General features: G+C 39.0%; 2 protein-coding genes across 3 annotated transcripts; one reads left to right on the top strand and one right to left on the bottom strand.

The window, feature by feature from the left end:
- Nucleotides 1-642: 642 nt before the first annotated feature.
- Nucleotides 643-7,833, top strand: slc35a1 (solute carrier family 35 member A1). Its single transcript, XM_057822816.1, has 8 exons — nt 643-809; nt 976-1,156; nt 3,892-4,051; nt 4,178-4,330; nt 4,442-4,508; nt 4,582-4,758; nt 4,830-4,964; nt 6,882-7,833. The coding sequence occupies exons 1-8, from the start codon at nt 800-802 to the stop codon at nt 6,995-6,997; spliced, it is 999 nt and encodes a 332-aa protein (XP_057678799.1). The 5' UTR covers nt 643-799; the 3' UTR covers nt 6,998-7,833.
- On the bottom strand, nt 7,114-27,241 carry rars2 (arginyl-tRNA synthetase 2, mitochondrial). 2 transcript variants are annotated; one of them, XM_057822815.1, is made up of 20 exons: nt 27,084-27,241; nt 26,866-26,939; nt 26,677-26,779; nt 21,887-21,970; nt 21,702-21,802; nt 21,573-21,628; nt 21,416-21,499; nt 21,233-21,309; nt 19,162-19,320; nt 18,989-19,095; nt 18,736-18,828; nt 16,753-16,813; nt 16,237-16,283; nt 14,776-14,900; nt 12,268-12,335; nt 12,082-12,191; nt 10,365-10,460; nt 10,206-10,280; nt 10,065-10,128; nt 7,114-9,969 (listed from the first exon to the last, which is right to left on the bottom strand). In XM_057822815.1, the coding sequence occupies exons 1-20, from the start codon at nt 27,117-27,119 to the stop codon at nt 9,883-9,885; spliced, it is 1,707 nt and encodes a 568-aa protein (XP_057678798.1). In that variant the 5' UTR covers nt 27,120-27,241; the 3' UTR covers nt 7,114-9,882. The 2 variants fall into 2 exon arrangements, with proteins under 2 accessions (XP_057678798.1, XP_057678797.1); XM_057822814.1 differs by having other exon boundaries at nt 7,117-9,969; nt 16,237-16,313.
- Between the last annotated feature and the right edge of the window lie 590 nt (nt 27,242-27,831).

Here is a 27,831-nt window from a genome sequence, read left to right as displayed (position 1 = left end):
AAATTTTAATCGTTTGACAGCCCTAGTTAAAATCTTTGTCATTGGGACTGCTTTTCACTTTAGCACAGGACTTCTTTTTTCTTTCTTTCTTTCAGAAAGAAAGCTCAAAGCTTACCAATACGCGGGGTCTGAAAGGCAAATTGTTGTTGGGTTATTATCTTTAAATACCCGCTACTTTTTGAGCAGAATTCTAGCTTTGTATAGGCTAATGTTCCTATTCTTAAAAGCACAACAGTGTGTAATAAACAACTAGCACATTTATATTTTACATTTTGTTTTCTTACTGTACCGAAAATGAACTGAACCGTGACCTCAAAACCGAGGTACATACCAAACCGAGATTTTTGTGCACCGTTACACCCCTACAATATAGCACCATTTCGATATTTTGTCACACCCCTACTCCCCTGGCCCCTACGCGTATGCCCCCCAAGATATAAAAGAGGCGTCATTCAACTAGTTGTAAATCGACATATTATCACAAATGTTATGAAAATATTTTATAAAGGTTAAAAAGTTACTTTGTGTTGCTATAAAGCCACCATGAGTTGACAGGAAAGATAAATAATTCTTTTTGAGTGAAAAAAAAAAAAAAAAGTTTAAGAGCATTGAAGTCCCCTTGTTTTAGACGTGAGGGTGAGGTGATGACATCATATGTGAGGAGGAAGTGCTTGGACGGCTTGCCCCTGGTCAGGCACAGCCACAAACGTTGTGCATTCCCTTCTCTGGCGTTTTGCTTTTTGACGGCTGGAAAATGATTTAATTCGGTTACCCGGGTGAACACCACACCATAGCAACAATGAGCAGCGGTAAGTACCTTTCCTTAGTTAGCCGGCTAATGCTAGCTGTCGTCGACGTGGTGTATTACTATTAAGGGGAATTTCAACAAGGCTTCAGTCGCTAATTGCACTTTATAAACTATGTTTTCAACTAATGAGCGCAATAACGATGTTTCAACTTATACTCTATCTTTAGAGAGGGTGAGCCTGCCGTTCAAGCTCTATTGCCTGACGGTGATGACCCTGGTAGCGGCCACTTATAATGTGGTTGTACGCTACACGAGGATCGCTTCGGCCGAAATAATGTACTTCTCCACCACCGCCGTGTGCATGACCGAAGTCATCAAACTCATACTAAGCATTGGCATGCTGGCAAGGTAAGTCTGTACTGCACACATGTTGTTCAGTCACGTAAAATGGCACATTTGAACATAAACATGATGAATACAGTGATCCCTCGTTTTTCGCGGTTGATGGGGACCAGAACCCGCCTTGATAAGTGAAAAACCGCGAATTAGCCCCCCCCCCCCACCCCCATTCATTTATGTGTGTGTGTTCAATGTATTTGTTCAGATTTACCATTGGAAAAAGATACAGTGGTACCTCTACTAGAGGAGTTCCAAAAAATCGATTATTACCATACCTGTCAAGTTGTACGGTTTTGGCATAATTTGTACAAGATTTAGCATTGGAAAGAGATACAGTGGTACTTCTACTAGAGGAGTTCTAAAAAATCGATTATTACCACACCTTTCAAGTTGTACGGTTTTAGCGTAATTTGTACAAGTGAGCACTGATTTTTAAATGTGTACATTCAAAATCGTTATGTTTTTCATGCATTACGTTTTTTTCTCCGTTCGGATTTTTTCACCGTTTCGGCAACGAGACAATGTGCGTTACTATGTGTTACTACATTAGTGGAAAGACACGAGAAAAGTCAGAGACACTGAGAGAGGAGTGTTTGTTGTGACGCTGTAGCAAACGCGATGCTAGGCTTGGTGGGTCTTATATTTCCTGACTGTAGCCGACAGCCTACAATCTACGCCTAGATATCACAAGCATATAGAACTACGAAAGACACTCGGCGGCGTTAGTAAACAGCCGCCATTTTAAAGCAGTAGACTTCTCAGAAATGCTCTGTTGTAGTGAGCCTTCCTAGCGAACCTATGTAACTTTTTATCCAAAACACTCCTAAATCGGCAAAATCTTGACTTGAATCTATCTTTAAATGATGAAAAAGTTTTAAAACTTTCAAATGTCGAAAGTAGAAGGGAACTAATGCAAAAACGTGAGCAATTTTAACAACCTTAACAGTTAATTCACATTAAATGTCTTCCAAACATAGCAGAGGTTACTATGGTTTTTTTTGGGGAGGGGGGGGGGGACGTGAAAGGTAACACCAGTTACTTTGTCTGTAACTAATTACTCTTACATTCAGGTAACTGAGTTACTAACTCAATTACTTTTTGGAGAGGTAATTTGTAACTGTAATTCATTACTTTTTAATAGTAAGATTAACAACACTGGTCATAAAGATGAAGTCTGCAGAATGAAAAGTGACGAAAGCGGAGATTTTATTCTGCCAATTTGTTGCCGAACACAATTTGCCTGCAACTATTGCTGATCCCTTCTCAGAATTAGCAGGAAATAGTCCCTGACTCAAAGATTGCACCGGTTAGTTAATTTTATCAATTGACCTTTTTAATTTATAATTGGACACACTAACAAACTACCTTCAAGTCAAACTGAATTGCGAGCTGAAGTGCAGCCATCAAAAGACAGAGTTTTATTTTTCTTTCATATTGCACTCTATATACAATGCTGTAAGATTAGTCACCGATTTGTAAGGGCATACGTCACTATTTGTAAGATTTCCAACGGCCTCTGGTTGACAGGTATGCGTGTATTGCATGCATCGCGATTCAGTTACGATTCATAAAGGTTTCCCACATAACTTTATGACAGCCGCTCGTAGCGGAACGAAATTCAAGACACGTCTGCCGGCCGGACACCTTTAACAGACACGCACAACGTTATAATGGATGCTGCATGTAAGTGAGTGAGACATTTACTCCTTTTCAAAAGACTGGAAAATAAATTTGTGTATGAGACTGGCAAGAAAAGAAGCACGACCCAGTGGTCGCGCTTCTGTGCGACCGCATTTTTTTTTTTAGAGCGAGAGGGGAAGAGAGATGGTTCGTTGCTCATGGTCTTTCAGATGTCCAGCTGTAGTTTCAAGTCATGTCAATTGAAAGATGTCCTGAGTGTGTTGCTAAGACCCATGTGTGTCCGTAAAAGGGGAGTACACGACCCTCTTGTACTGTTTGGCCTTTGTTATTTTTGAGATGTTAATAGTTAGCGCTAAGCTAATTCGCTAACGTGTATTTCATATGCAGAACGCGTAAAACCATGATTAGGTACAGCGGTAACACTACAAACATGTGAAATAGTACAGAAATCTGTGGTAACAAAGTATATTGGTTAAAAGAATTCTTATTTCTAAGGACATTTTGTTTCCAGAAAATGTGGAATTCATTCCACCTGTGTAAATTTTATTGTATTGTTAAAGAAATAACTACTCCCTTTAAAATGGTTAATGTTTTTGCACTTTCTTGTAAAAATAAATAAATTAAACAGCAGCTTAACGGCAGCTTTTTGTTGTATGGGCATGTTTCCATCGTTCATGTTGAATCATTAGGATATTTTAAATAAATAATGGACTCAAATTTGTTCGTCTACTTTTTTAATTAGTGATGTACGATACGTCAATAATCGTGATAACTGTGATCATGGTCAATGGTCAGCTATTTTCAAACAGCCAAAAATGGCAAAGAGGGCGTGCCAAACCTCATGATTTGATTTCGATGGGTAAAGTTTCATCCAAACATCGCCCAGAAGTTGCAATAGCAACTAAATTCAGTGTCTTTATTGGTTTAGAGACACGAAGGCGTCATGTCCTTCAGCAGCATGCTTGGGTCTGAAATTGTTAAGTTACAATAAATTAGCTTACGAACAGAGGTTCCTACATGGATACAATCCTGCAACGCACGCTAATCAGTTATGTTGTCATATGCTGTTGTTATACCCAATCCTTGTTCTATGTGTTCTTAAGAGAATCGGGAACGCCGTCAAAGCTGCTGGCTGACATAAAAGAGCAGGTGTTGTGCAACCCTGGAGGGTTGCTGAAGCTTAGTGTACCCTCTGTGGTTTATGCCGTGCAGAACAACATGGCGTTTGTTGCACTGAGCAACCTTGATGCTGCAGTTTATCAGGTAAGTTCAAGCTTCTGGTGATTCAGTCCAACCTAATGTAGACTTTGGTTTAGTAATTTACCACCTGCCCAAAAAAATACACACTTTGAAATAATAATAGATCTGATGCGGTGTTTTTGTGTGCAGGTGATCTATCAGCTGAAGATCCCATGCACGGCGTTGTGCATGGTCATTATGCTAAACCGGTCCCTCGGCAAGAAACAGTGGTTCTCCATCTGCACGCTCTGCGTGGGAGTCATCCTAGTACAGTTTAAGCCCGTCGAGGCCACCAAAGTCAAAGTAGGTCTCCAACGTGATTCTTCACACTTTGGGTGCCCTAAACTAAACACGCACTGTATAGTGGTAATGAGTGATTTTGAACATAGGTTGTAACAACTTTTTTGTTTCCAGGTTGAGCAAAACCCTTTTCTTGGGTTCATGGCCATCGTTGTCGCTGTGTTCTGCTCTGGGTTCGCAGGTAGCCAACGTGTACCTACTTGGCTTTTTTAGTCTGCATATCAGTTTTAAGCGCGTGCCTAAATTTGCTTTAGGTGTGTACTTCGAGAAGGTGCTGAAGAGTTCCGACACGTCCCTGTGGGTGAGAAACATCCAGATGTATTTGTCGGGTATCGCCTGCACTCTGATGGGCGTGCTGTTGAACGATGGAGATAAGGTCATCGAGCATGGCTTCTTTTACGGTTACACTCCTTGGGTGTGGTTCGTTGTATGTAAGTAAAATAACAGCAGAAGCTGCGGTCGCATTCTCAGCCCCGTCTGACGTCACCTCTTTCTGTGTCAGTCATGGGCAGCGTGGGAGGCCTGTACACATCCATTGTGGTCAAGTACACGGACAACATCATGAAGGGTTTTTCCGCAGCGGCAGCCATTGTTCTCTCCACCGTGGCTTCGTTCTTCTTGTTTGGATTGCATATAAGTAAGATAATGTGATTGCTTTGTGATAAGAAGTTTGCGTGATCCAACAGGCTGTTCAGTATTGGCAAACACTTTTGGTCGTAAGACATGCAGGTGTGTTACATTGACCGTGTCTCTGTGAGAGATTACCAACATTTTAGTGTCCTCACTCCTCATGCAGTATTAGAATGTTATACAAAAACACAGATTTTTCCAGCTATTCAACTCAAAAAAGTATAACTTCTCATTTGTGTATTTCCTTAAATGCATAGATTTAAGAAATCAAATATTTGTAAATCACATTATGTAACAAAAAAAAGCAACACATTTGCCTGTCAGTACAGTGGTATGAAAAAGTATCTGAACCTTTCTGCATATAATCACCATCAAATGTGATCTGATTTTTGTCAAAATCACACAGATGTGAAAATAGTGTCTGTTTGAACTAAAACCACCCAACATTTATAGGTTTTCATATTTTATTGAGAATAGCATGCAAACAATGACAGAAGGGGGGGGGGAAATAAGTGAGTAAACCCTCTGCCTAAGGAGACTTAAAGAGCAAATGAAACCAATTTTTACCAAACAATTTAAGTCAAGTGTGTGCCCAGTCACTGATGAGTGGTTTAAAGCAGCCTTGCACACTACCATCAAGGATTGTTTATTTGTATGAAGCTGGGAAAGGATACAAAACCATCTCTAAAAGTATGGATGTTCATCAATCGACAGTCAGAGAAGTTGTCTACAAATGGAGATAGTTTGGCACTTTCTTTTCTCCCAAGGAGTGGCCATCCACCAAAGATGACGCCAAGAGTTCAGCGCAGAATACTCAGAGGGGTAAAAAGAACCCTAGAGTGTCTGTTAAACACGTACAGAAATCACTGGCACAGTCCAATATTTCTGTGCACACATTAACTATATGTAAAACTATGGCCAAGAGTAGTGTTCATGGGAGGACTAAACAGAGGAAGCCACTGCTGTCTAAAGAAACATTGCTCATTTAATGTTCGCAAAAAGGCTCTTGGACACTCCACAGAGGTTTCGGCTAAATATTTTGTGGACTGATGAACCCAAAGTTGAATTGTTTGGGAGTAACACACAACGTCATTTGTGACGGAAAAATGGAAAAGCTCACCAACATCAACACCTTATCCCCACCATAAAGCATGGTGGAGGGAGCGTCATGATTTGGGGCTGTTTTTCTGCCTCAGGGCCTTGACAACTTGCAATCATTAAAAGAAGAATAAATCCAAAAGTTTATCAGGATGTTTTGCAGGAAAACCTACAGAAAACCTTCTGTCAGAGAAGTTGAAGCTAAAAAGAGGATGGATGCTGCAACAATATAATAATAAAAACACAAAAGTAAATCAACTTCAGAATGGTTTCAAGAGAACAAAATACACGTTCTGGAGTGGCCAAGTCAAAGTCCAGACTTGAACCCCATTGAGATGCTGTGGTATGACCTAAAGACAGCGATTCATGCCAGATATCCCAGGAATCTAACTAAACTACAGCAGTTTTGTAGAGAAGAATGGTCCAAGATTAGTCCTGATTGATGTGCCAGACTGATCTGCAGCTACAGGAAGCATCTGGTTGAAGTTATTACTGCCAAATTGGGGGCCACAAAATATTAAATGTGATGGTTCACATACTTGTTTTTCCCCCTTCTGTCATTGTTTGCTTACTATCATTAAAATATGAAAACCTATAAATGTTTCGGTGGTTTTAGTTAAAGCAGCATTTTTTTTCATCTGTGTGATTTTGAAAAAGAGATCACATTTGTTGATTTTATGCAGACATGTGAAAAAATTTCAAAAGGTTCAGATACTTTTTCATACAACTGTATATAACAAGTTAGCATGAATTAAATACATGATCTAAATTAGTTCCATTATAGCACTTGAAGATCTTTTATACTAGCTTTTACTTTCTCCCGCAGCGTCCACATTCTTGTGCGGAGCCATCCTGGTCTGCGCATCCATCTACCTGTATGGCCTTCCAGTCAGCAAGGAATGTGCAGACACGGAGTCCAAACAGAAACCAATCACGGTGTGAGTCTAGTGACTCCGATTCCAGATACCAGAGGTCTCTGGTCCCCCCAAAACTTGGACTAAGGGGGAGGAAGGCTACCCCACCCTTAATCACGGACTTTTTAATTCAATTATGTGGGTTCTGTCTGCACCAAGTGTAAATAAAACACTGCAGCCCCACTTATCTAATCAAAGGGGGGCAGGGGGGTCATTGTAAAGACTGAACAAAACCTGTGAAGATTTTGTTGAAGTGGAGACGCTGTTCAGTTAAAACCTCAACGGTTGCACTGCTTAAAACACGTTCAGGACCAATATCTGCATTTGTCATTGATTTATTTACTAAAGGGTCAAATACTGTATTCATTGAGCAATGGTGATGAGTGTTGTTTTTCTTTGATGGACAAAATGGCTTCACAGCCCAAGTTAAATACATCAATTGTGAATGTATTAGAATTCTTTTCATACTTGAAATGACATGACGTTGTACATAGCTACAAATGTCACTTTTTATTTACAAGTCATTTTGTGTTAACTGAAGATTCAAATGTACACATTTGGAATTGTACTTGTCAAGCAGCGCTTATGTCCCTGCTGCTGTCATTACAAATGAATCAAAACTTAATTTAAATGATTTTTTAAAATAATAAACTCTTAAAAGTAGGGATATCATTTTTTTTTTCCGTCCGTTTTGAAGATCTGACAATCTGTGTGTATCCCAGCGTACTCTTACATATGTGAGTGTATTAACTGTTTTGTTTTACATTTTTCACAACTTTTATTGTTATTGTTCAATAATATAATAGTAACGTGTATTACATGTTTTGATGCATTTTTATGCTTTATAAAAGATTTATGTCTGAATTGTGGGGGACTTGGAATGGATTAAGGCGTTTACATGGAAAACGTGTCTCTACTAATGGAATTTTCAGTTTACGAAACTACTTCCAGAACTAATTTTGTAAGTAGAGGTAACACCGTATTTACCTAAAAAAAATACTAAATAATAGTAAATATAACTACTTTTTTACTCGACGTGGTCAGTTCTAATTACCAGCGATAAGTAAGGGATCACTGTACATGAGCATAGTGTAGCACCAGTGTTGTTTTTGGCAGCCCTTTTAATTTTCGTCGTCGTCAGTCTTTTGGACGAAAATACATATTAGTCTTATTTTAGTCATTTCAAAATGTGTCTTCATCTAGTTTTCATCAACGTTTACTCGCTATTTTCGTCTGTACAATTCAACGGTTTCACTACAAATATACGTAAATGAAAACTCGAATGAACATTGACAGATGGGCACATATTGTATCATCTACATGCATCCACAAATCTATCATGGGTAATAAACCCTCAGAAGGAAAACTACATTATTTTCAATTATAACCACCTGGACGCCACGAACTGTATGCAAAAAAACTTGTCCGAGAGTTTAAGAGGATGTTCGCCATTAATAATAGCCTAAAGCTAACGCGAATGTGAATGCTATGCTAACGCTACAAGTTACCAGACACTTGCTACGATCCAGGCTAACCACCCATCAAATATGATACACTGTGAATATGTGACGGAAACTATGGTACATTTTCGTCTCGTCAGACGAAAACTGGCATTCGTATTGTTGCTTTAGTCTCCCAAGACACGTTTTTAGCTCGTCATCGTCATGAAAAATTGTTCGTCGACGAAATATTTTCATTATAGTCATCGTTGAACAAAAACAACATTGTATACACACACACACATTGTATATTTGGTTTGTTTACATTTCTAGTCAAACAGTTAAATTATTGTATTGTTGCGAGTGGGAATTATCTTTGGCATGATGAATAATTTTTCCGAATATCAAGAAAAATAGCTTTGAAAACATTTCATAATATGAATTTTCCATGTATCCAATCTTTCGAATCTCCTGGTACTACTGTAATTTTTATAAGCCTTTTAAAAAAAGTACCTGGTAGACTTGAATCGCATGGATTGATATATACCTGAGAGGTCAATTTTCTGATCCAAAAACTTGTCAATGAACTAAAAGCAGGGGTGCCCAAGTCCGTTCCTCGAGAGCCCCTATCCCACTTGTTTTCCATGTCTCCCTCTTGAACACACCTGAATCAAATGATCAGCTCATCAGCAAGCTCTGCAGGAGCCTGATAATGATCCTGATTATTTGAGTCAGGTGTGTTGGAGGAGGAAGAAATGGAAAACAAGCTGGATAGGGGCTCTCGAGGACTGGACTTGGGCAGCCCTGAACTAAAGGGACCTTGAAGTAAAAGACGGTTGCTCAAAGTATTTAGGTATGCAAATGGACAATTTCCCTAGACTTAGAGAAAATGTTAAAGAAATTTCTGAGTGAAGCCATTTTGTTACATCAGTTATACTGACGCACATTCACACCGATAGACTGGGTATGATTGGTATGATAATAGGTATTAATGTCACAAGAAGAGGCAGGCATTTTGGGATAGTCGCATTTGATTAGCTTAAATAGTACCAGCATTGATTAAGTGTCAGGTGGCCACTTGCTGGAAATACTGGCAATTTTGTTTTTCTTGACTATTTCACATCAGAAAATTTCTTTTTTTCCTCCATTTTATTAATATACTTTCTACTGGGACGTACATGACATAGGTGTCTGTCCTTTAAGGACATCCAAATGTAAAATGGTTCCATACTGCAGACATGATCACTCTTGGATGACGCTATCTTCCCGTTTGCTTCAAGTGACAGTTACTACAACTAATTTTCTTTTGGCAATCTCCTCGTAGAACATGATGTTTTTTTTGTTTTGTTTTTTTAAGCTTTGGAGCCATTAAAAATGTAAAACAAATAGATCTCTAAAAAGCCCATCCTTTTTCAACTGACTACGATCCTCTGAAAAGATCTGATTTCAGGGCCATCCCTTGTTAAAATGACATTCACATTTTGTCAACAGGGATAATGCCAAGAATTTTCATCCCACTGGCCAGAACTGAGCAGGTCCCGCTGAAAAGTCTCATCCTTGCCTGTGAGCATTTAGAAAATCCCCCCAAAATGACTTTTGTTAAGGGCACAATATTTTAAAATAAATCAACTTTGAATTTACTTTAGTATCTTTTACCTGAGCTACTTGCTGTGGACTCCCTTTAACAGGCAGCTCTCTGTGCGCCGAGGCAGTCAGGTGGCTGCAAGACACAGCCCATTTGATAATCCGCTTATTAAATATCCTGCTCGCTCACACCCAAACATCCTTGTTCCTCACCACAATTTCAACAGGAAGTTCAGCAGGTGTTTAGGTTGCAGATCCTGGGCCGACTGGTACAACACTTCGTCGTACCTGCCGGGAGACAAAAGGTGATGTTTTGATTGGAAAACGCAGAGTAAGACACCAGGAACGAGAGGGCTTATATGTTGAATTTACCGGAGGAGGTGCTGAAGAATGGAGATGCCTGACTGCTCGGTTAGAAAGGACGGATCGAATGTGGCTGCGTCTATGTCGTCGTTTTTCCGTATTAAACTGCAAAGATTAGTCAATTTATTCCAGATACATTTGCTGCCATTGTCAGCGCTAGACATCCAATCCAATTTGACTAGGGAGCTCCCAGCCAAGATGGATTGGACGTTTAGTGCCGTCAATGGCAGTGAAACATGATCACACATTGCCAAATTGAGATTTTGTTTTTACAAAGTGTCTGCACGGCTTTCCATTTCATCTTCTTATCTTTTACAGACATTCTCTAGTTTGAAAATGTTTGCACACTGGCGTCTACTTTTAAGGGCTTATGACAGCAAAAAGCATGTTTATTTCGTATTTCATGTGGTATTTTATGCTCCTGAATGAAATTGACCGCTTGAATGTGTGTGGAAGCGATCAATTTATACAATCAATTTTTTGAAACCCGCGCCATGAAAATGAGTGAATTCCAGGATTGAGGAGGAATGCGAATGTAACATCACCCAGGTCAGCATCTCACAATCCAGCACTGCTTTATAGCATGCAGATGGACTGCAGCTTCAGCTGATTTTGCGGATTAATTTGTCTATTTTTTGCATCACACCAGCCAAATGTGCGGCAGAGTTTTGTTGCTGCACCAGGGAGAGGAGTGTGAGCCTTTTTGAGATTCAAAAAGTTCCCGTTCACCGCGGAGAATGGCCAAAACAAGTCCGACAACTGTGGGACCATTGGACTTACGAGGAAGTGAGTAAACATCGTGTTTTGTATTATGTCAAATACTGGGATCATGGCACACGTTTTAATAAGGAGGTGGCTTGCATTTTGTGGGTGACAATGCTTCTTGTCCACCAAGAAGGCCACTCGTTCGACGACCAGCGGCTTGTCGCACACCCCTCTCGGTCCTCTTCGCGTGCCCGCCTGGAGAGCGCTATACTGGGCTTATGCTCGTGCAGTTCTCCGTATCGTCCAGACTTCCAGCCCCCTCTGCCCTCTTCTTGTACCCGGCAATAGACCACTATCCTCGGGTTGGGCTCGGGCAGCTACGCGCTCCTCTGACGTCGGCCTGTTTGTCCGGCGGTCATTCTACAGCTGCTTCCCCGGCAAATGTGCTCTCCTGCCTACAGCAGGGGAATGACGAGCTGTAACTTGCTTGCCGCCGGAGGGGTGCCAATCGGTGAAGACAATCGACAACCTTCCCGCGGTGTGATATGATCCGGGGTAGTTTTGCGTGATTTTTTGCTTCGAAAAGCGAGTATAAGACTTTGAAACGCCGCTCGGTTCGGGTTAGCATGTTGGCTAGGTGACAAGCCTCCTGGTTTGTTTACGCTCTCCGAAGCGGGGGCTGCTGTGTGAAATGATCCGGGCTAGTTTTGTGTGATTTTTTTGCTTCGAAGACTTTGAAACAACACTCGGTTCGGGTTAGCATGTCGGCTAGCTCAAAATATGATTGTAATTCACATAATAATGCTATTTAAGATTTTTTTAAAGCTGTCACAGGCACTTTAAACATGTGTATGTGTATTCATACTGAGGTCAACCAGGCGCAGAAATCAACACAACATAAATACAGTATAATAATTCAGAAAGATGGTCTTCACATCCCATGAAATCATCTTTAGTGACGCAAAATTTCTAATTGCTTAATATATTTTCCTCTCCACTTCTCAATCCCATAAAAACCCACCTGCAGAGGCGTGCGTGAGTGTACTGGAGGAAAACGCCTGTGTCTCCCTGAGCCTGCAGCACCTTGTCCCAGGCAAACTTATAGTCCCCCTGCAGCGGACCTTTAAAATCCTAAAATACATTTTGAAAAAAATAAAGCTCACCCACCAGTATAAAGGTTCAAAACGTGGGTTATTGTGTTGCCCACCTGGACTATTAACGCACTGATTCCCACTTTCTGTGCTGTGTCCTCTGCGTTGTCCATTTCTTTTGTCACTGCAAAACGTCAACATGAGAGCATTAAAGTCTCGATTTAAATTTAAATAAAGGATTATTTTAGCGCTGCAACGATTAACTCAACTAATTCGATTAGGAAAAACGCTCCAAATCAAATTTTGCTGCTTCGAGGATTTTTTGAACAGAGTGGCGTTGTAATGGTTTGTTTTGCAAGTGTTTGCATTTAGTTGTATTGATTTGGGTGGATGCACTGCCCTCTAGTGGCAACAGGGAATATGGTATAACTCATTTAACATGGTTAAATCCAGCTGCACCCTGTTAAGACTAACATAAGGTAAGTTTTTGTTTGAGCTCATGTATTTTATATGCATTGGTAATTTAGTTTATAGGTATAATTAGCAGTTGTTTGTTGGAATATGTGTTTGAACGATTTGTTAAGAGCATTTTTAAAACCATTTTAAAATTTTATAGCATTTAAGCTAGCGGACTTTTGCTATGCAAGTTAGCCACTTGTTCTTTTGTTGTACTTAGATCCTCATTTATCATTATTTCTTATACAGTTTGAGGCTAAGCTCAGGTATTTTTAAGGCAATTCTGCATAGTTTGAAGAAACACTCGAGAATTTTATTTTGTGCTCGCATTTAATCCTCTTTTGAAAGTGGAATCTTAGCAAGCCATTGTTGTACATCTCCTAAAAGTTATTCTGCAACACATTAAATGTTCCTAATCTGATTACTCGATTATTCGAACTAACTAGTTGATGATAGATTAATCGATTACTAAAATAATCGATAGCTTCAGCCCTAGAAATAGTTTTTCAGGTCACAAGTAAGTCTCAAGTCTGCCCTCAAGACCCGAGTCAAGTCCCAAGTCATGGTTAACAAGTCTCAAGCCAATTCGCAAATCCCACACTTTGAGTTTAGAGTTATTTCAAGTAATTTTAACTAAGTAGAAATACTATAATAAATTTACACAGAAATGCATGCTTTTATCATCTGAAGAGTGTGATCAAAACAGCACAAAAGGTCATTGGCTGCCCCCTTCCTCCCTTGTCCACCATTTACAACTCTCGGTGCCTAGGAAAGGCAAGAAGCATCATAAAAGACTATACACACCTCAGCTTCCACCTCTAAACTTGTTGCCATCCGGCAGGCACTACAGAACTATAACAGCCAAAACAAACAGTAATAACTAAGAAATGACATGTCACTGTCTTTGCACTGCTAATGCCACAACATTGTCACAAGCATGTCACTAAGTTCTATGTTCTCAGACATCTGTCTCAATCTGGGTGCTGCATAATCTGGTTACTGCATATATTTGCAGTTACATTATAGCATTTTTCTACTGCTACATCAATATCGTTGCACAAAATATATCAAGTCAGCTATCTGCCTCCAAGTCTGAGTACTGTAAATTGCCATATATGCACTGTATATTACCACTACATCAGAACTTCATGTGAGTCACTTATTCGCTTTACTCCCAACTGTGTACCCTGTAATCTGTGGTGTGTGTTTTTTTATTAGTCTTATTTTACTTTTGTTCGATGCGGTGCATGTTAAGGTTTGAATCTCGTACTCTGTTCAATGACGATAAAGGCTTTCTATACTATTCTATTGATCATTCAATTGATAAAAACAAGTGCCACTGAACAACAAAACGAGTGCCAACATTGCACTTATACTGTACTTTTAAACAGTACAGTTTAACTCTTATTCTGCAAGAATATTCTTCAGTTTACCTATTTCTTCTAATCTAACCAAAATTACAGTAATAGAATCAAATGTACCAAAACCCGTGCCTTCATGCAAAAGACGGTGACCATCAAAGGAGGAGTCAGAAAGTGAACCCGCAATGGATGCAACAGAATGAAATAGCTGAAGTTAGAAGTTTTTGATTCTTCGTCTATGATCTTCAACCCGCATGTTTTCCACACTGCAATTAGTTTTTCTATGATCTCATATTTTTTTTACGCATACGACACTACTACTACGCTTAGGGTTCTGTAATTTGATTGGATGCCGTCTTATCAGAACAACGTGGATCTAATGGATCTAGATTGGTCGGTGCTGTGACAGCTCACACACAGACATTCATGGAAACATTTTAATCTTTGTGTTTTGGCGGGAAAAGCAAGTCTTTTCAAATCAAAGGGCTCAAGTCCAAGTGAAGTCACGAGTTATTGTTGTAAGGTCCAAGTCGAGTTTTAACAGTTTCTCAAGTCAGTTCTAAAGGCTTCAAATTCATGACTCGAGTCCGAGTCATACAACTCGAGTCCACACCTCTGCCAGCTATAATGTCAATGTGTAAATTAACATATTATAAGAAAAAAATTTAAATGACAAAATTTAAAGTGTCCATCACTTGACAATCATCAGCAGAGGCTACTATGGAGATACAGTGTATTGTTATTCACACTACAGTACGGGAACACGCGCTCAGGTCATACAATATTACGAATAAAGGAGGGTTGTACTTTTTGATTGCTTCATGTTGTGCAGCATCCTTGCTCGGGCCTCGTTCAGAATGTCCTCTAAGAAGACCACCTCGCCACTCCTAGTCTTCATGCCCCGCACCAGGCCGAAGGGCACATGATGACACCTGCGCAACCACTTTACATTAGACTTAATTTACGTTGGAATGTCCTTTATTTAATCAACTAAGACGGCAAGTCCCAGTAAGATTTTTCATGGGTAGTTTATATTTACTTTTGCTATTTACTATATTTACATTTGTAGTCCCTGGGACATAATAGCGTTGGGATTTTGCTTGAGTCATGTTATTTATCTTAGCAGCATATCAATTGTGGTCACTCATTGAAATCAATCGTTGTAATTTCTCATACAAATACGTTTACTGTAGTGTGGAGTTGTCATGTTATTGTTTTTTTTGTGAGACACTTCAATGTCTTCTTTTAGTCGAAAACCGAGGAGACAGTTCATATACCGTAATTTTCGGACTATAAGCTGCTATTTTTTCCCCTCATTTTGAATCCTGCAGCTAATCATCCAGTACGGCTTATTTGTTGATTTATTTGGGTTAATAGGTAACACTTTATTTGCCAGCGGCGTCATAAGACTGCCATAAGACAGTCATAATTATGACAAGACACTATCATGGGCATTAATGAACGCATATGACAGATCTCATCAAGTGTCATCCGGCAAATTATGTCACCAACTCTATTTATGTCCTGCTTGGATCTTTTACATCCATTCAAAAGTGAAACAATTTCCGGGATGACCCAAAATGAGATCTGTCATAAGCATTGATTAATGCTCTTGGTAGTGTCATGTCATAATTAGGATGGTCCAATGACAGTCGTATAGCGCCACTGTCAAATAAAGTGTTACCAGATACCATAACTAGCAATTAATGAAACAACTGGAACAGTAACTGAAGAAATAATTATCACAGAACGTGAATTTAGATTGTTATTTACATATTTAGCGCTGCAATGTATGCTAGGAGGCATGTTGGACGAAAACAGCGTTGACAGCCGGTGGCAACAGAGGTTGACCGTCTCCCCAAGTGGAGCAGTGATGGCCCAACGAAGCTTCTTGAAGCAATGAAGCTTTGTAGTCAATTGGTTCAAAGCTTCATGGTTATTCATTTGGTCCTATGCCAGTTTCATGATGGCGCTGTCAAATTAAGGGTTACCGATTAATCTCTTTTGGTGTAACTATCCCATAATAGAGTGAGGGCAGCTGCGGCTTATAGTCTGATGCGGTTTATCTACGAAAAAATGCCATTTTCGTGTCAAATTTGGTGGGTAGCGGCTTATAATCAGGTACGCCTAATAGTCCGAAAATTATGGTCATCCAAAAGACTTTTGTGGGTACTGTAACTCTGCACTCTATTGATAATAGTAACAGTTCACAGACCACATGTAGCTTGTCATGTGTGTGTGTTTAGTTCAGATTGTAGTTGTAGGTACCTGTCAGCCCAGGAATGTCCCATTGCTTGCAGGATCTGGAACAACTGCTGGAAGTGATGTGTTTGACTTTTATCTGTCTTCATAAAAGATTTTTTTTTTTAAAAATACTGTAAGAGGAAATGTAACCTGATAAGAGGTATTTGTTTGGCATTCATAAACATTACAGGCTGCTGTTGCACAAGAGCAATGACTGCTTGTAGGCGGACTAATACACATTCGTTGTGTTTGACAGGCATCAGTAGGCAAACAGAAAGGGCCTCATCCAAGGCTATGAAACAAACAAAATTTTAAGACTGCAGAGGAGGAAGTGTAAATTCCAAAGTCGAACATGTTCTGTTTCATGTTGCCAGCTAACTTCGTAGTTCTTCTAATTGAAATTCGTTTTCCTCAAAGGAAATAATGTCAAGTGAATCCTTTTATTACAGAGCATAAGTATATACAATTTTGAGTAGCTTTACAATCACTGTTTTGTCAGATTGTTTAAGTCTTTAAGAACATGGAACGTTGTGTTCTTACCACATAAATCATCTCATCAAAATGATACTTTTCTCTGCGGTCAATGGCAGCTGCAATGTCCCTGAAACACAAAGCAAACGTTAACTGGCCACGTATTCACTTAAAGCACGAGACATTGTGATACATCTCAATAAATTCCACAGACAACACGATATCTGGAAGCCTGAACATTCATATGATTCCAAGCATTCAACAGTGAGATGTTTCTAATCATGTTTATGGACTGTAGGAAATTGGGGTTTGTTTCTACAATTAGCATACAAAGAGATAGCACCTTAAATCAGAAGTTCAGAATTTTTGACATTAGACTTAGTTTTCAAGTTACCGGGGGTTTAATTAGTCGGTGGAGTTCATTTCAACAAATGCTGTGCAATTTGTAAGTTATTTGTTAGTTTCAGGGCTCCGGAGTGGCTAAGCTAGCGCGAGTCAATGGTGCCTGCTTACCATGCCAATAAAAAATGATACCGATCTACAAACAGATTCAACATAGTCAAATATAAATTCCAAATGCAGATCATTGTTCCAAAACACCCATGCGGCCAAAACAATGTCAAACCAAACTGCCGTAATTCACTTCATTCTGCAGCACTGTATTTTTAGATGCTTAACATGACCACTATAGAGAAGAGTGCTTTGGCCATTCGTGCTCACGATGCATTTGAGGAAGGTAGGAAGTCAGCCCTATTCCAGTCAGATGGTCCCAGTTGAGACCTCAAAGCGTTCTAAGCGAATGTAAACAGCAAATATGGCTGCTGATTGCAACAAGTTGATTTTTATTTTGGCGATCAAAAGACATCATAAGCGATCAAACAGTGGAGGCGTACTAATGATATTTTTCCATTTCAGAGGTTGAAACTTTGACTTCCCACCTTAATCGAATGTAGCATCAGTCTGCAGATGACTGACGGCTGGCAACATGGAAAAATGTGCATTTAGAGGTTGTGGAAACAGACAGAAGAAATGGGCAAAGCAAAGTTTCCACAAATTTCCTATGAAGAACGAGGAAAAATATTGGTTACTTTGTGCTGGCTATGACATAAAAATCAGCAGTAAAAAAACAAAACAATGTGATATCACTATTCTGCTCCTCTGCAGAGCTGCTGGATTACAAATATGGCTGTTCATACTGCAATTATTGACATGCAATGGTAAGTTTTAATAACTTTATCCTGAAACCATAGCCAACACTATTGATTGTATGGATCATCGATAATTTTCATGTGTGCATATGTTGTTTTTTAATTGGCATGCTAAATCAGCCCAATTGACTAACGCTAGCTTAGCCACTCCAGAGCCCTGAAACTAACAAATAACAAACAAACTACATGGAATTCATTGAAATCAACTCTACCGACTAATTAAACCCTCGCTAACTTGAAGATTAAGCCTGATGTAAAAAATTCTGAACTTCCCCTTTAAACACAAGCAGTTCTAGCGGAACATTTTTTTTTTAATTGAAGTGAAAAGGCAAATTTTCTTCTTTTTTTTTTATGTGTATTGAAGGAGAAAAGAAGTAGCCAACATTTCATTGTAGAAGGCAAAATGGTAGTTGTCAGACATTTTTTTAAATGCTAATAATTGTATTATTTAAGCCGATCAAATGTATTTCAGATTAACTGTATTGTGAACGACTATTGTAGAAACAATCTTTAATGAACCCATGAAGTGGGTTTCGTCTGAGTCTCAGACAGAGAAGATAAAGACAGACAGATTGCACGGCTACAAAAAAAATTATAAAGAGTTTATAGCTGTCTGGAGAGTATCCGCATTTATTAGCCGTATGCACATGGAGCGAAAATTAAAATGGCTGCACTTGCAAGTGGTATCATTATATATATTTTTTTTGTTTAAAGCATAATTTTCTCCATTATCAGATGTCTTAGAAATGCGTAATTCGCATATTCAAATATTTTGTGCAAACGTAGTTCACATTAAGATCATTTATACTAGATGTTTTGTATTGCTTTAATGACTTATAGTAACCTGGTGATATAAAGACTTGTCCCATCACTGCGGAGGATAGTACAGATGTTGCTCTGGTCTTCTGCTGAGAGATCCACAACACTTGTCCCCATCCTGGAAAGCACAATTTTTTGACTAACTGTAATGTCTGAACATTCCTACAACTGTTTTTTTTTCCACACTTGGAAGTTCATTGGTGTGTTCAAGACAGAAAACTGGGAATTATTTCAAATTGAGAAAAAAGTATGTTTAATTATCCAACGGTAGCACATACTTAGTAGTCTTCAACAGGCCTTTGTTCTGCAGCTGAGATACCACCTCCTGGACCCCTTCCTGGTGAAAAGACTCCCCTGAGTAGACATCAAAGTGGACCCCTAAGCGCTGAAAGTAAAAAAACATCATTATGAAGTTTGGGTTACACGTAGCAGCACTTCATGCTGGTTTTACCTCGTAAACGTGCCGATACTCGCACACGGTGATGTCCCTAAACTGTTGCCATAGTGACATAGCCTGACTGTCATGCTGCTCCAGCTTCCGAAAGAAGTCCCTGGCTGCCAGCATCGTGTCCTCATTGCATTCCGCTTCCTTGTTTACCTTCACGTACACCTGCAGAACATGTATAAACCATTTAATATATAAGTGTGAGAGGTAAAAGTGATTAATTATGCATCAAAAATTACATCAATGAAAAGGGAAAAATTAGCTGTCATATAATAACTATTTTGTAGCACAAATTTATAGTATACTGTACTTGTGAATTATTTTTATTAATGTAAAATGCCGGTGTTGTTGATAAAACATTTCTATGTAGTTGTGCAATATTTCTATCAGGAAGACGTTCTGATTTTCACATTTACAGTGCTGGCCAAAAGTATTGGCACCCCTGCAATTCTGTCAGATAATGCTTAATTTCTTCCAGAAAATGATTGTAATTACAAATGCTTTGGTAGTAATATCTTCATTTATTTTGCTTGCAATGAAAAAACACATAAGAGAATGAAAGAAAAAAAAAATCATTATCATTTTACACAAAACTCCAAAAATGGGCCGAACAAAAGTATTGGCACCCTTAGCCTAATACTTGTTAGCAAACCTTTTAGACAAAATAATTGCGAACAACCGCTTCCGGTATCCATCAATGAGTTTCTTACAATGCTCTGGTGGAATTTTAGACGATTCTTCTTTGGCCAACTGCTCCAGGTCTCTGAGATTTGAAGGGTGCCTTCTCCAAACTGCCATTTTCAGATCTCTCCACGGGTGTTCCATGGGATTCAGGCCTCGACTCATTGCTGGCCACTTAAGAAGTCTTCAGTGCTTTCTCTCAAACCATTTTCTAGTGCTTTTTGAAGTGTGTTTTGGGTCATTGTCCTGCTGGAAGACCCATGACCTCTGGGGGAGACCCAGCTTTCTCACACTGGGTCCTACAATATGCTGCAAAATTTGTTGGTAGTCTTCAGACTTCATAATGCCATGCACACCAAGCAGTCCAGTGCCAGAGGCAGCAAAGCAACCACAAAACATCAGGGAACCTCCTCCATGTTTGACTGTGGGGACCGTGTTTTCTTTGAAGGCCTCTTTTTTTCCCTGTAAACTCTATGTTGATGCCTTTTCCCAAAACGCTCTACTTTTGTCTCATCTGATCAGAGAACATTCTTCCAAAATGTTTTTGGCTTTCTTATGTAAGATTTGGCTAACTCCAGCCTGTTTTTTTTTATGTCACTGGGTCAGAAGTGGGGTCTTCCTGGGTATTCTACCATAGAATCCCTTTTCATTAAGACGCCGACGGATAGTACGGGTTGACACTGTTGTACCCTCGGACTGCAGGACAGCTTGAACTTGTTTGGATGTTAGTCGAGGTTCTTTATCCACCATCCGCACAATCTTTCGTTGAAATCTCTCATCAGTTTTTCTTTTCTTTTCTATCCAAATCTAGGGAGGTTATCCACAGTGCCATGTGCTTTACACTTATTGATGACGCTGCACACGGTAGACACAGGAACATTCAGGTCTTTGGAGATGGAGTTGTAGCCTCGAGATTGCCCATGCTTCCTCACAATTTTTAATTCTCAAGTCCTCAGACAGTTCTTTGGTCTTCTTTCTTTTCTCCATGCTCAATGTGGTACACACAAGGACGCAGGACAGAGGTTGAGTCAACTTCAATCCATTTTAACTGGCTTCACGTGTGATTTAGTTATTGCCACCACGTTATGTGTTTTTTCAGGGGGTGCCAATGCTTTTGTCCGTCACATTTTTGGAGTTTTGTGTAAAATGATAGTGATTTTTTTTCCCCCATTCTCTTTTGTGTTTTTTCATTGCAAGCAAAATAAATGAAGATATTACTACCAAAGCATTTGTAATTGCAGTCATTTTCTGTGAGAAATTGAACATTATCTGACAGAATTGCAGGGGTGCCAATACTTTTGGCCAGCACTGTACCAGTACAAAAGTAGGCAGCAATGAATTTTTACACTACGAAAACACAAAATGCTGCTTGCAAGTCATGCAAATGCAGATTCACCTCAAACAAATGCTGTAAAGGATTTTCTTTCAACTGCTCCTGGCTGCCAAACTGGCTGAAACCAGCTCCTAGCAAACCTGTCAAAGTGACAGACCATGTAAAGTGAATACACAGATTTGTTTCACTCAAGCACTTCAAGGATGTTATCAAACCAAAAAATGTGTTCAACACCTAATCACTCACCAAACTGCATTCCCCAGTCACCAAGATAGTTCATTCTAATAACTTTATTCCCAAGAGACTCCTTCAAGTTGGCGATGAAGTTACCTGCAGAAAATTCTATGTTTACCTCCTCTGGTGTTTTATATTATAAGGTTTAACATCACTACTAAAACCTCACCTATAATTGTAGATCTTAAGTGTCCTGCATGAAACTTTTTCGCAATATTTGGAGAGCTACAACATATAAACGTATCAATGCTTGTTGAAAAGCTAAAAGACATGGTAGGTTTCTCATTGGAAAACATACCTGTACTCAACTAACGTTGTTCCAGTCTTAAGGGAATTAAAAAGTTCACTATTAAGCTCGATTTTGCCATGGTGCCCCGTTCCAAACGGTTCCAGGATTTTCTAGAACAGAAAAGAACAGATGTGGTAGAGAAGAAACAGCAGATGACAACCTAGTCAATAATATTGCTGAATAATATTACAAACCTTGGCAAGGAGTTTACGATCGATTTTAAAGTTGATGACAGCACTTCCTGCTGAAATGTCTTCCACCACGCTGTCCCGCTTCAGCTGAAAATATACTTTACATATTAAGTGCACAGGAAACGCTGATCAGACGTGCATTTCACTTAACTTATTGAAACTACCATATTGGCCCGAAGATAAGACGGTGTTTTTTTGCATTGAAATAAGACTGAAAAAGATAGGGTCGTCTTATATTCGCGGTCTAGACGTTATACCCATTCACAACGCTAGATGGCGCCAGATATCATTGAAGCGATGTTCTGTCATGAGAGATCTCAGCTACTCTCAAGTTTAACTAGTTTGCATAATTTTATTGCAATGTTTTTCCTTATTCAGATTTGTTTCAAGACTGCAGCTACAGTTAGACTTCATTTTGATGGTTAATGCAGTTATTGCAATTTTGTTGTTTTATCACAATAGATTGGTTTATTTAAATTTCAAAAACCAGAAGCCATTCATTTACGAATGTGATTGCACTTTAGTTTACATATTTAAAGGTTCAGATATCAAGAATTGAATGAGGCAAAATAACATGCTTCTTCTCTCAAATATGTTGTTATAATAATTTGTTCCAGATGTACTGTAATTATTTTCTGTATAAAAATTTGGTGTTCAAAAAGTCTTTTTTCAAACTTCTAACGTCTTCTAATCAGGACCGTCTTATATTCGGGCCAATACGGTAATAAGTTTATGCATTTACGCTCTTCATTTCATTCCATTTTTTCTCATTAGGGAACTTTGAATATTCACTATTTATTATCTAAAGAGGTGGGTAGTTTAACCAAAGATTGTACTCAAGTAAGAGTAGTGTTACTTCAAAATAATATTACTCAAGTAAAAGCAGTCATCCAAAAAATGTACTCAAATACAAGTAAAAAAGTATTTGTTTAAAAGAATACTCAAGTAATGAGTAACATTGTGAGTAACTGCTTCCAAATTTGTTTGATTTTTTTTCCCCAGCACAAAGTTATCTATATGAACTGTTGTTACAATGATACCGTACAATAACCGCATTAAAGCGGAAGTTCTGGATTTTTGACATTAGGTTTAATTTTCAAGTTAGCAGGGGTTTAGTTAATTGGTGGAGTTGATTTTAACAAATTGTGTTTCGTTTGCAAGTTATTTGTTAGTTTTAGGGCTCCGGAGTGGCTAAGCTAGCGCGAAGAAATGGCACCATTATAGCATGCAAATAAAAAAATGATACAGATCTACGAACAGATCCAAAATAGTCAAATAAATTCAAAACACCCATGCGGCCAAAACAATGTCACAGCAAACTGCCATAATTTCTTTCTTTCTGCAGGACTATTGTTTTTAGATGTGTAATACGACCACAATAAAGAGGAGTGCTTCGGCCACTCGTGCTCACGATGCATTCGAGGAAGGTCGGAAGTCAGCCCTATTCCGCTCAGATGGTACCAGTTACCTCATCAAAGCATTCCAAGCGAATGTAAACAGAAAAGATGGCTGATCGCCTCAAGTTGTTTTTTATTTTGACCTTCAAAAGACATTTTGACCTTCAGCAAACCCGACTTCTCATAAGCGATCAAATAGTGGAGGCGTACTAATGATATTTTTCCATATCAGAGGTTGGAAACTCTGACTTCCCACCTTCCTTGAATGCAGCATCAGTCTGCTGAGTTAACTGATGGCCGGGAACATGGCGAAATGTGCATTTAGAGGCTGTGGAAAAATACAGAAGAAACGGGCAGAGGAAAGTTTCCACAAATTCCCTATAAAAAAATGATGAAAAATATAAAATGGTCACTTGCTGCTGGCTACGACATAAGGAATCAGTGGTGGAAAAAAAAAAAAAAAGTGTTATCACTCCGCCCTGCTCCTCTGCAGAGCTTCTGGATTATAAATGTTGCTGTTCATACCGCAATCATTGACATGCAATGGTAAGTTTTAACAACTTTATCCTGAAAACATAGCCCAAACTATTGATTGCATGGGTAATCGATGATTTTCATGTGTGCATAGTAGAGGTGTGCAAAATTTCCGATTCTTAGATTATTCGCGATTCGGCCGTGGAAGATTCGAGAACGATTCACAAACATCCAAATTCCGATTATTGAAATATGCCAAGTAAAGCGGAAGTACAACACACTCAGCGCGCCGCACGGTCTTCGAGGCGCAACAAGGAAGAACGCAGCGAGAGTAGCTGAACATCATGCTTCTCATTACCCGGCCCCTCGGGTAATGCCAATGCTCAACTCACGGCTCTAGCTCAACTCATGCCACGAGATAAAAAAAAACACAACAACATACCTGACTGCTGCCGAAAAGCTGCTACAAAGTACGTCATCCACATAATGTAATGGTAGATATCATTTATATAGGACTAGATGCACCATTGATTCGGTAGCGTGAGCAGCACATCTACAAAAAGCTAGATGCAGCCGTTAGTAAATGGCCGCCATCTTAAAGCAGTACACTTCCCTGCAAGGCTGTTGTAGCGAACCTTCCAAGCAAACCTAATTAACTTTTTATCTAAAATACTCCTAAATCGGTAAAATATTGACTTGAATCTATCTTTAAAATAGTTTTAAAACTTTCACATGTCGAAAGTAGACAAAAGGGAAATTATGGAATAACGGGAGCAATTTTAACAACTTTAACAGTTGATTCACAACATTAAATTAATTGAATGTAGTTTAAAGCTGCTGTTACAGAATAGGGACTGGAGTTTTTTTATTTACTGTTATTTTTGTATATTTGTTTACTGCTATATGTTAACTTGATACTGAAATAGTAGTTTGGTTTAGCCTGAGAGGATTTTTGAACTAATGTACAAAACCTTTAATTTAAAAAAAAAAAAAAAAAAAAAAAGGAGGGGGGGGTGCATCAATAATCGTTTTATAATCGAATCGGAGCCTCTGAATCGTAATCGTAACCGAATCGTTAGGTGCCCAAAGATTCCCAGCTCTAGTGCATAGGGTATGTTGTTTTTTTATTGGCACGCTATAATGGTGCCATTAGCCACGTTTACATGGAGCCAAATATTCCAATTGCAATCGGTTTAGATGTTCAAACCGAATAAATGTGTTCCATATAAACACCTCATTCGGAATGAACAGGCCCAAACCGAATGGAATTTCATTCCGTTTCACAGGGGTGGAATATTCCTTTTCCCAAACCGATTAGAAGTAAAATTATATCATGTAAACAGGGAAGCCGAATGGTGTCTGGTTGCGTTCTTTCTGCACATGCTCCGTACTGACGTGATGACGTCACTTGGTGACGTAAGTAACGTCACTTGCAACATGGCTTCCAAGCACACGCACAGCGCACCTAATTGGAGTCCGGCGGAAAGTTTATATCCATGAATCCCTCCTCCAGCCCACACAACTTTTTAAATGAACGGCGTGTCATTCTGAAGTGTTGTTTCCACTCGAAAAGTTAAAACAGCAGCTGATCTGACGATCGATCTCCATGTTTTGCAACGTGACGCTTTGTTTTGATTAATCTGCGCATGTCAGACGGCAGTTGTCAAACGTCCTTTCGGAATAAAGGCAGACACATGTAAACGCTGGATCGGAATAGATGAAGTCACATGTAAACAGCTGATCTGAAATTTCCATTCGGAATTATTTGAATCGGTATGAATAAAAGTCAGCATGTAAACGTGGCTAGTGACTCGCGCGTCAACGAAACAGAATTTATTGAAATCAGCTCCACCAACTAACTAAATGCATGCTAACTCGAAGATTAGGCCTAATGTACAAAAATCCTGAACTTCCGCTTTAAACCAAAGAAATAAAAAAAATAAATATCGGCCATGCCTTTTTTTAATATATATACTGTATATTTTTTAATTAAATCGTTTTCTAATTGTATTTAACGTTACATACATAATATGTTACACTCATCCAGAGTCTTTAATTTAGGCTTAAGGTAGGATTATCAAATTTATCCCGATAATGGCGGTATTAGTTTTTTAAAAAATGTATCACGTTAAAATATTTAACGCAATTCATGCATGCGTTGCACGACCCACTCACGCATTGTCGCGCTCAATCTATAATGGGGCCGTCTTACCTATAAAGAGAGATTAAAGACAGCGTAAAATGAGTAGAAAGAATTTTACCAGCCTTTGGAACCTTTTTTTAATTGGCTAAAGCCTTACAATCCCTTTCCCTACGATTAGTAATATCATGGGAAGCAATTTGGGGAAGCAAGGTATCACTTGATCTTTTTCTTAACACCTTAAGTTATATCCCAACGCAGAGAAGATATATGAATTGGTAGCACTACGCACAGTCATGGTTCCACTTCCCATTATGCATTTGGGCAGGGCTACAGTATCATTTACTGAAAGCTCAACAAATACACTAGATGGCAATATTTAGTCACAATATACAAAGTCACAAGTCTTTCTATCCGTGGATCCCTCTCACAGAAAGAATGTTAATAATGTAAATGCCATCTTGAGGATTTATTGAAATAACAAACAACAACATACAGTACTTATGTATATATTATATTATATTATATTATATATGAATGTATATATTCGTCCGAGTTTTATTCATTTTTTTCTTAATGCATTGCCAAAATGTATATGATCGGGAAAAATTATCGGGAATGATTGGAATTGAATCGGGAGCAAAAAAAAGCAATCGGATCGGGAAATATCGGGATCGGCAGATACTCAAACTAAAACGATCGTGATCAGATCGGGAGCAAAAAAACATGATCGGAACAACCCTAATAATAATAGCTAAATTTCAATCTCTGTACAAGCTTACCTGATTGGCCAAGTGTTCTGTCTGTGCCTGGATTTCTCCACTCACTGGTAAAACACCATTAGTTCTTAAAACACTAATAGAGAGCCTCAAATCAGCAGTCTCTCTGGGGGAAAAAAATTCACAAATTTTGGATGTAAAAGGTCAAACTTTACCTGTGACACAATGACTGTCGATGGGGGAAAAACTTACTGTTTATTAAATACTGGGACAGCTGACAAAGCAGGCATGAAGACGTCATCAGACTGCTGCAACGTCTTACCCAACTACACAGAAGGAATATTGAAGAAATAAAATTATGTATTTAGGAATCAGGCATTCACTTAAGGACTCTAATGCTTTAAATTTAGCTCAATACAGTGTGTGTGTTTTTTTTTTTTTTTTTTTTTTTTTTTTTTTAACTCCATTACCTTAGCCGCAATTCTTCGTCTAAAGAAACAAGCCATAATCCTAGTACGTGATGTATGCTAGGGTTAAACATATTTTATATACAACATTCATAATACTAATGTGCACATGATGCCCCACGTCTGTCATTGGCGCTTCTGAATGGTCGAGGAAACTTCCTGTTTAGCTAAAATGTTTCCGGTATTTTGTCCAATCACAGGCAGCGCTTCTGTGACATCATTAACGGCAAATAGCTAGTTTGATTGTTTAACAGTCTCCTCCCGATGGAGTCTTGTTTGGTTTAGTTACAGATGTCACATTTATCTTTATATGGCTAGATGTCTAAAGGCGGAGTCGGAAGCGTGAGTACCTAGCGTCCATCTTGCGTCGGGGTGGGCTTAACTGCAGCAGACTTTTTTTTCCTCATCTAAAAATAAACTTAATTCGCTGGAATATTGGCGGCGTTACAAGTTCATTCATTCATTCATTTTCCATGCCGCTTTTTCTCACGAGGGTCGCGAAAGTGCTGGAGCCAATTTGTTTGGTTTATAACGAACCGAATCAACGTAGCTAAGATATGCTTCAGGCTTGCTTGTGAGAAAATGTTATATGTTCAACAAAGCAGGAATTTTACTGCATTTCTCACGACTGCCCAAACTGTTTAAACTTTGGTCGCAAATTGAACAATGTAGTTATTTCAAAGTACACACTCCACTGACCATGTGTATCGAATGTCACCGACGCAAAATGGCCAACGAGGGACAACACCAG

Source organism: Corythoichthys intestinalis, chromosome 19, assembly GCF_030265065.1.
Source record: "Corythoichthys intestinalis isolate RoL2023-P3 chromosome 19, ASM3026506v1, whole genome shotgun sequence".
Lineage (NCBI taxonomy): Eukaryota > Metazoa > Chordata > Actinopteri > Syngnathiformes > Syngnathidae > Corythoichthys > Corythoichthys intestinalis.
The sequence above is the reverse complement of the archived record's forward strand: the minus strand, read 5'-3'. Positions and strand labels throughout refer to the sequence as shown.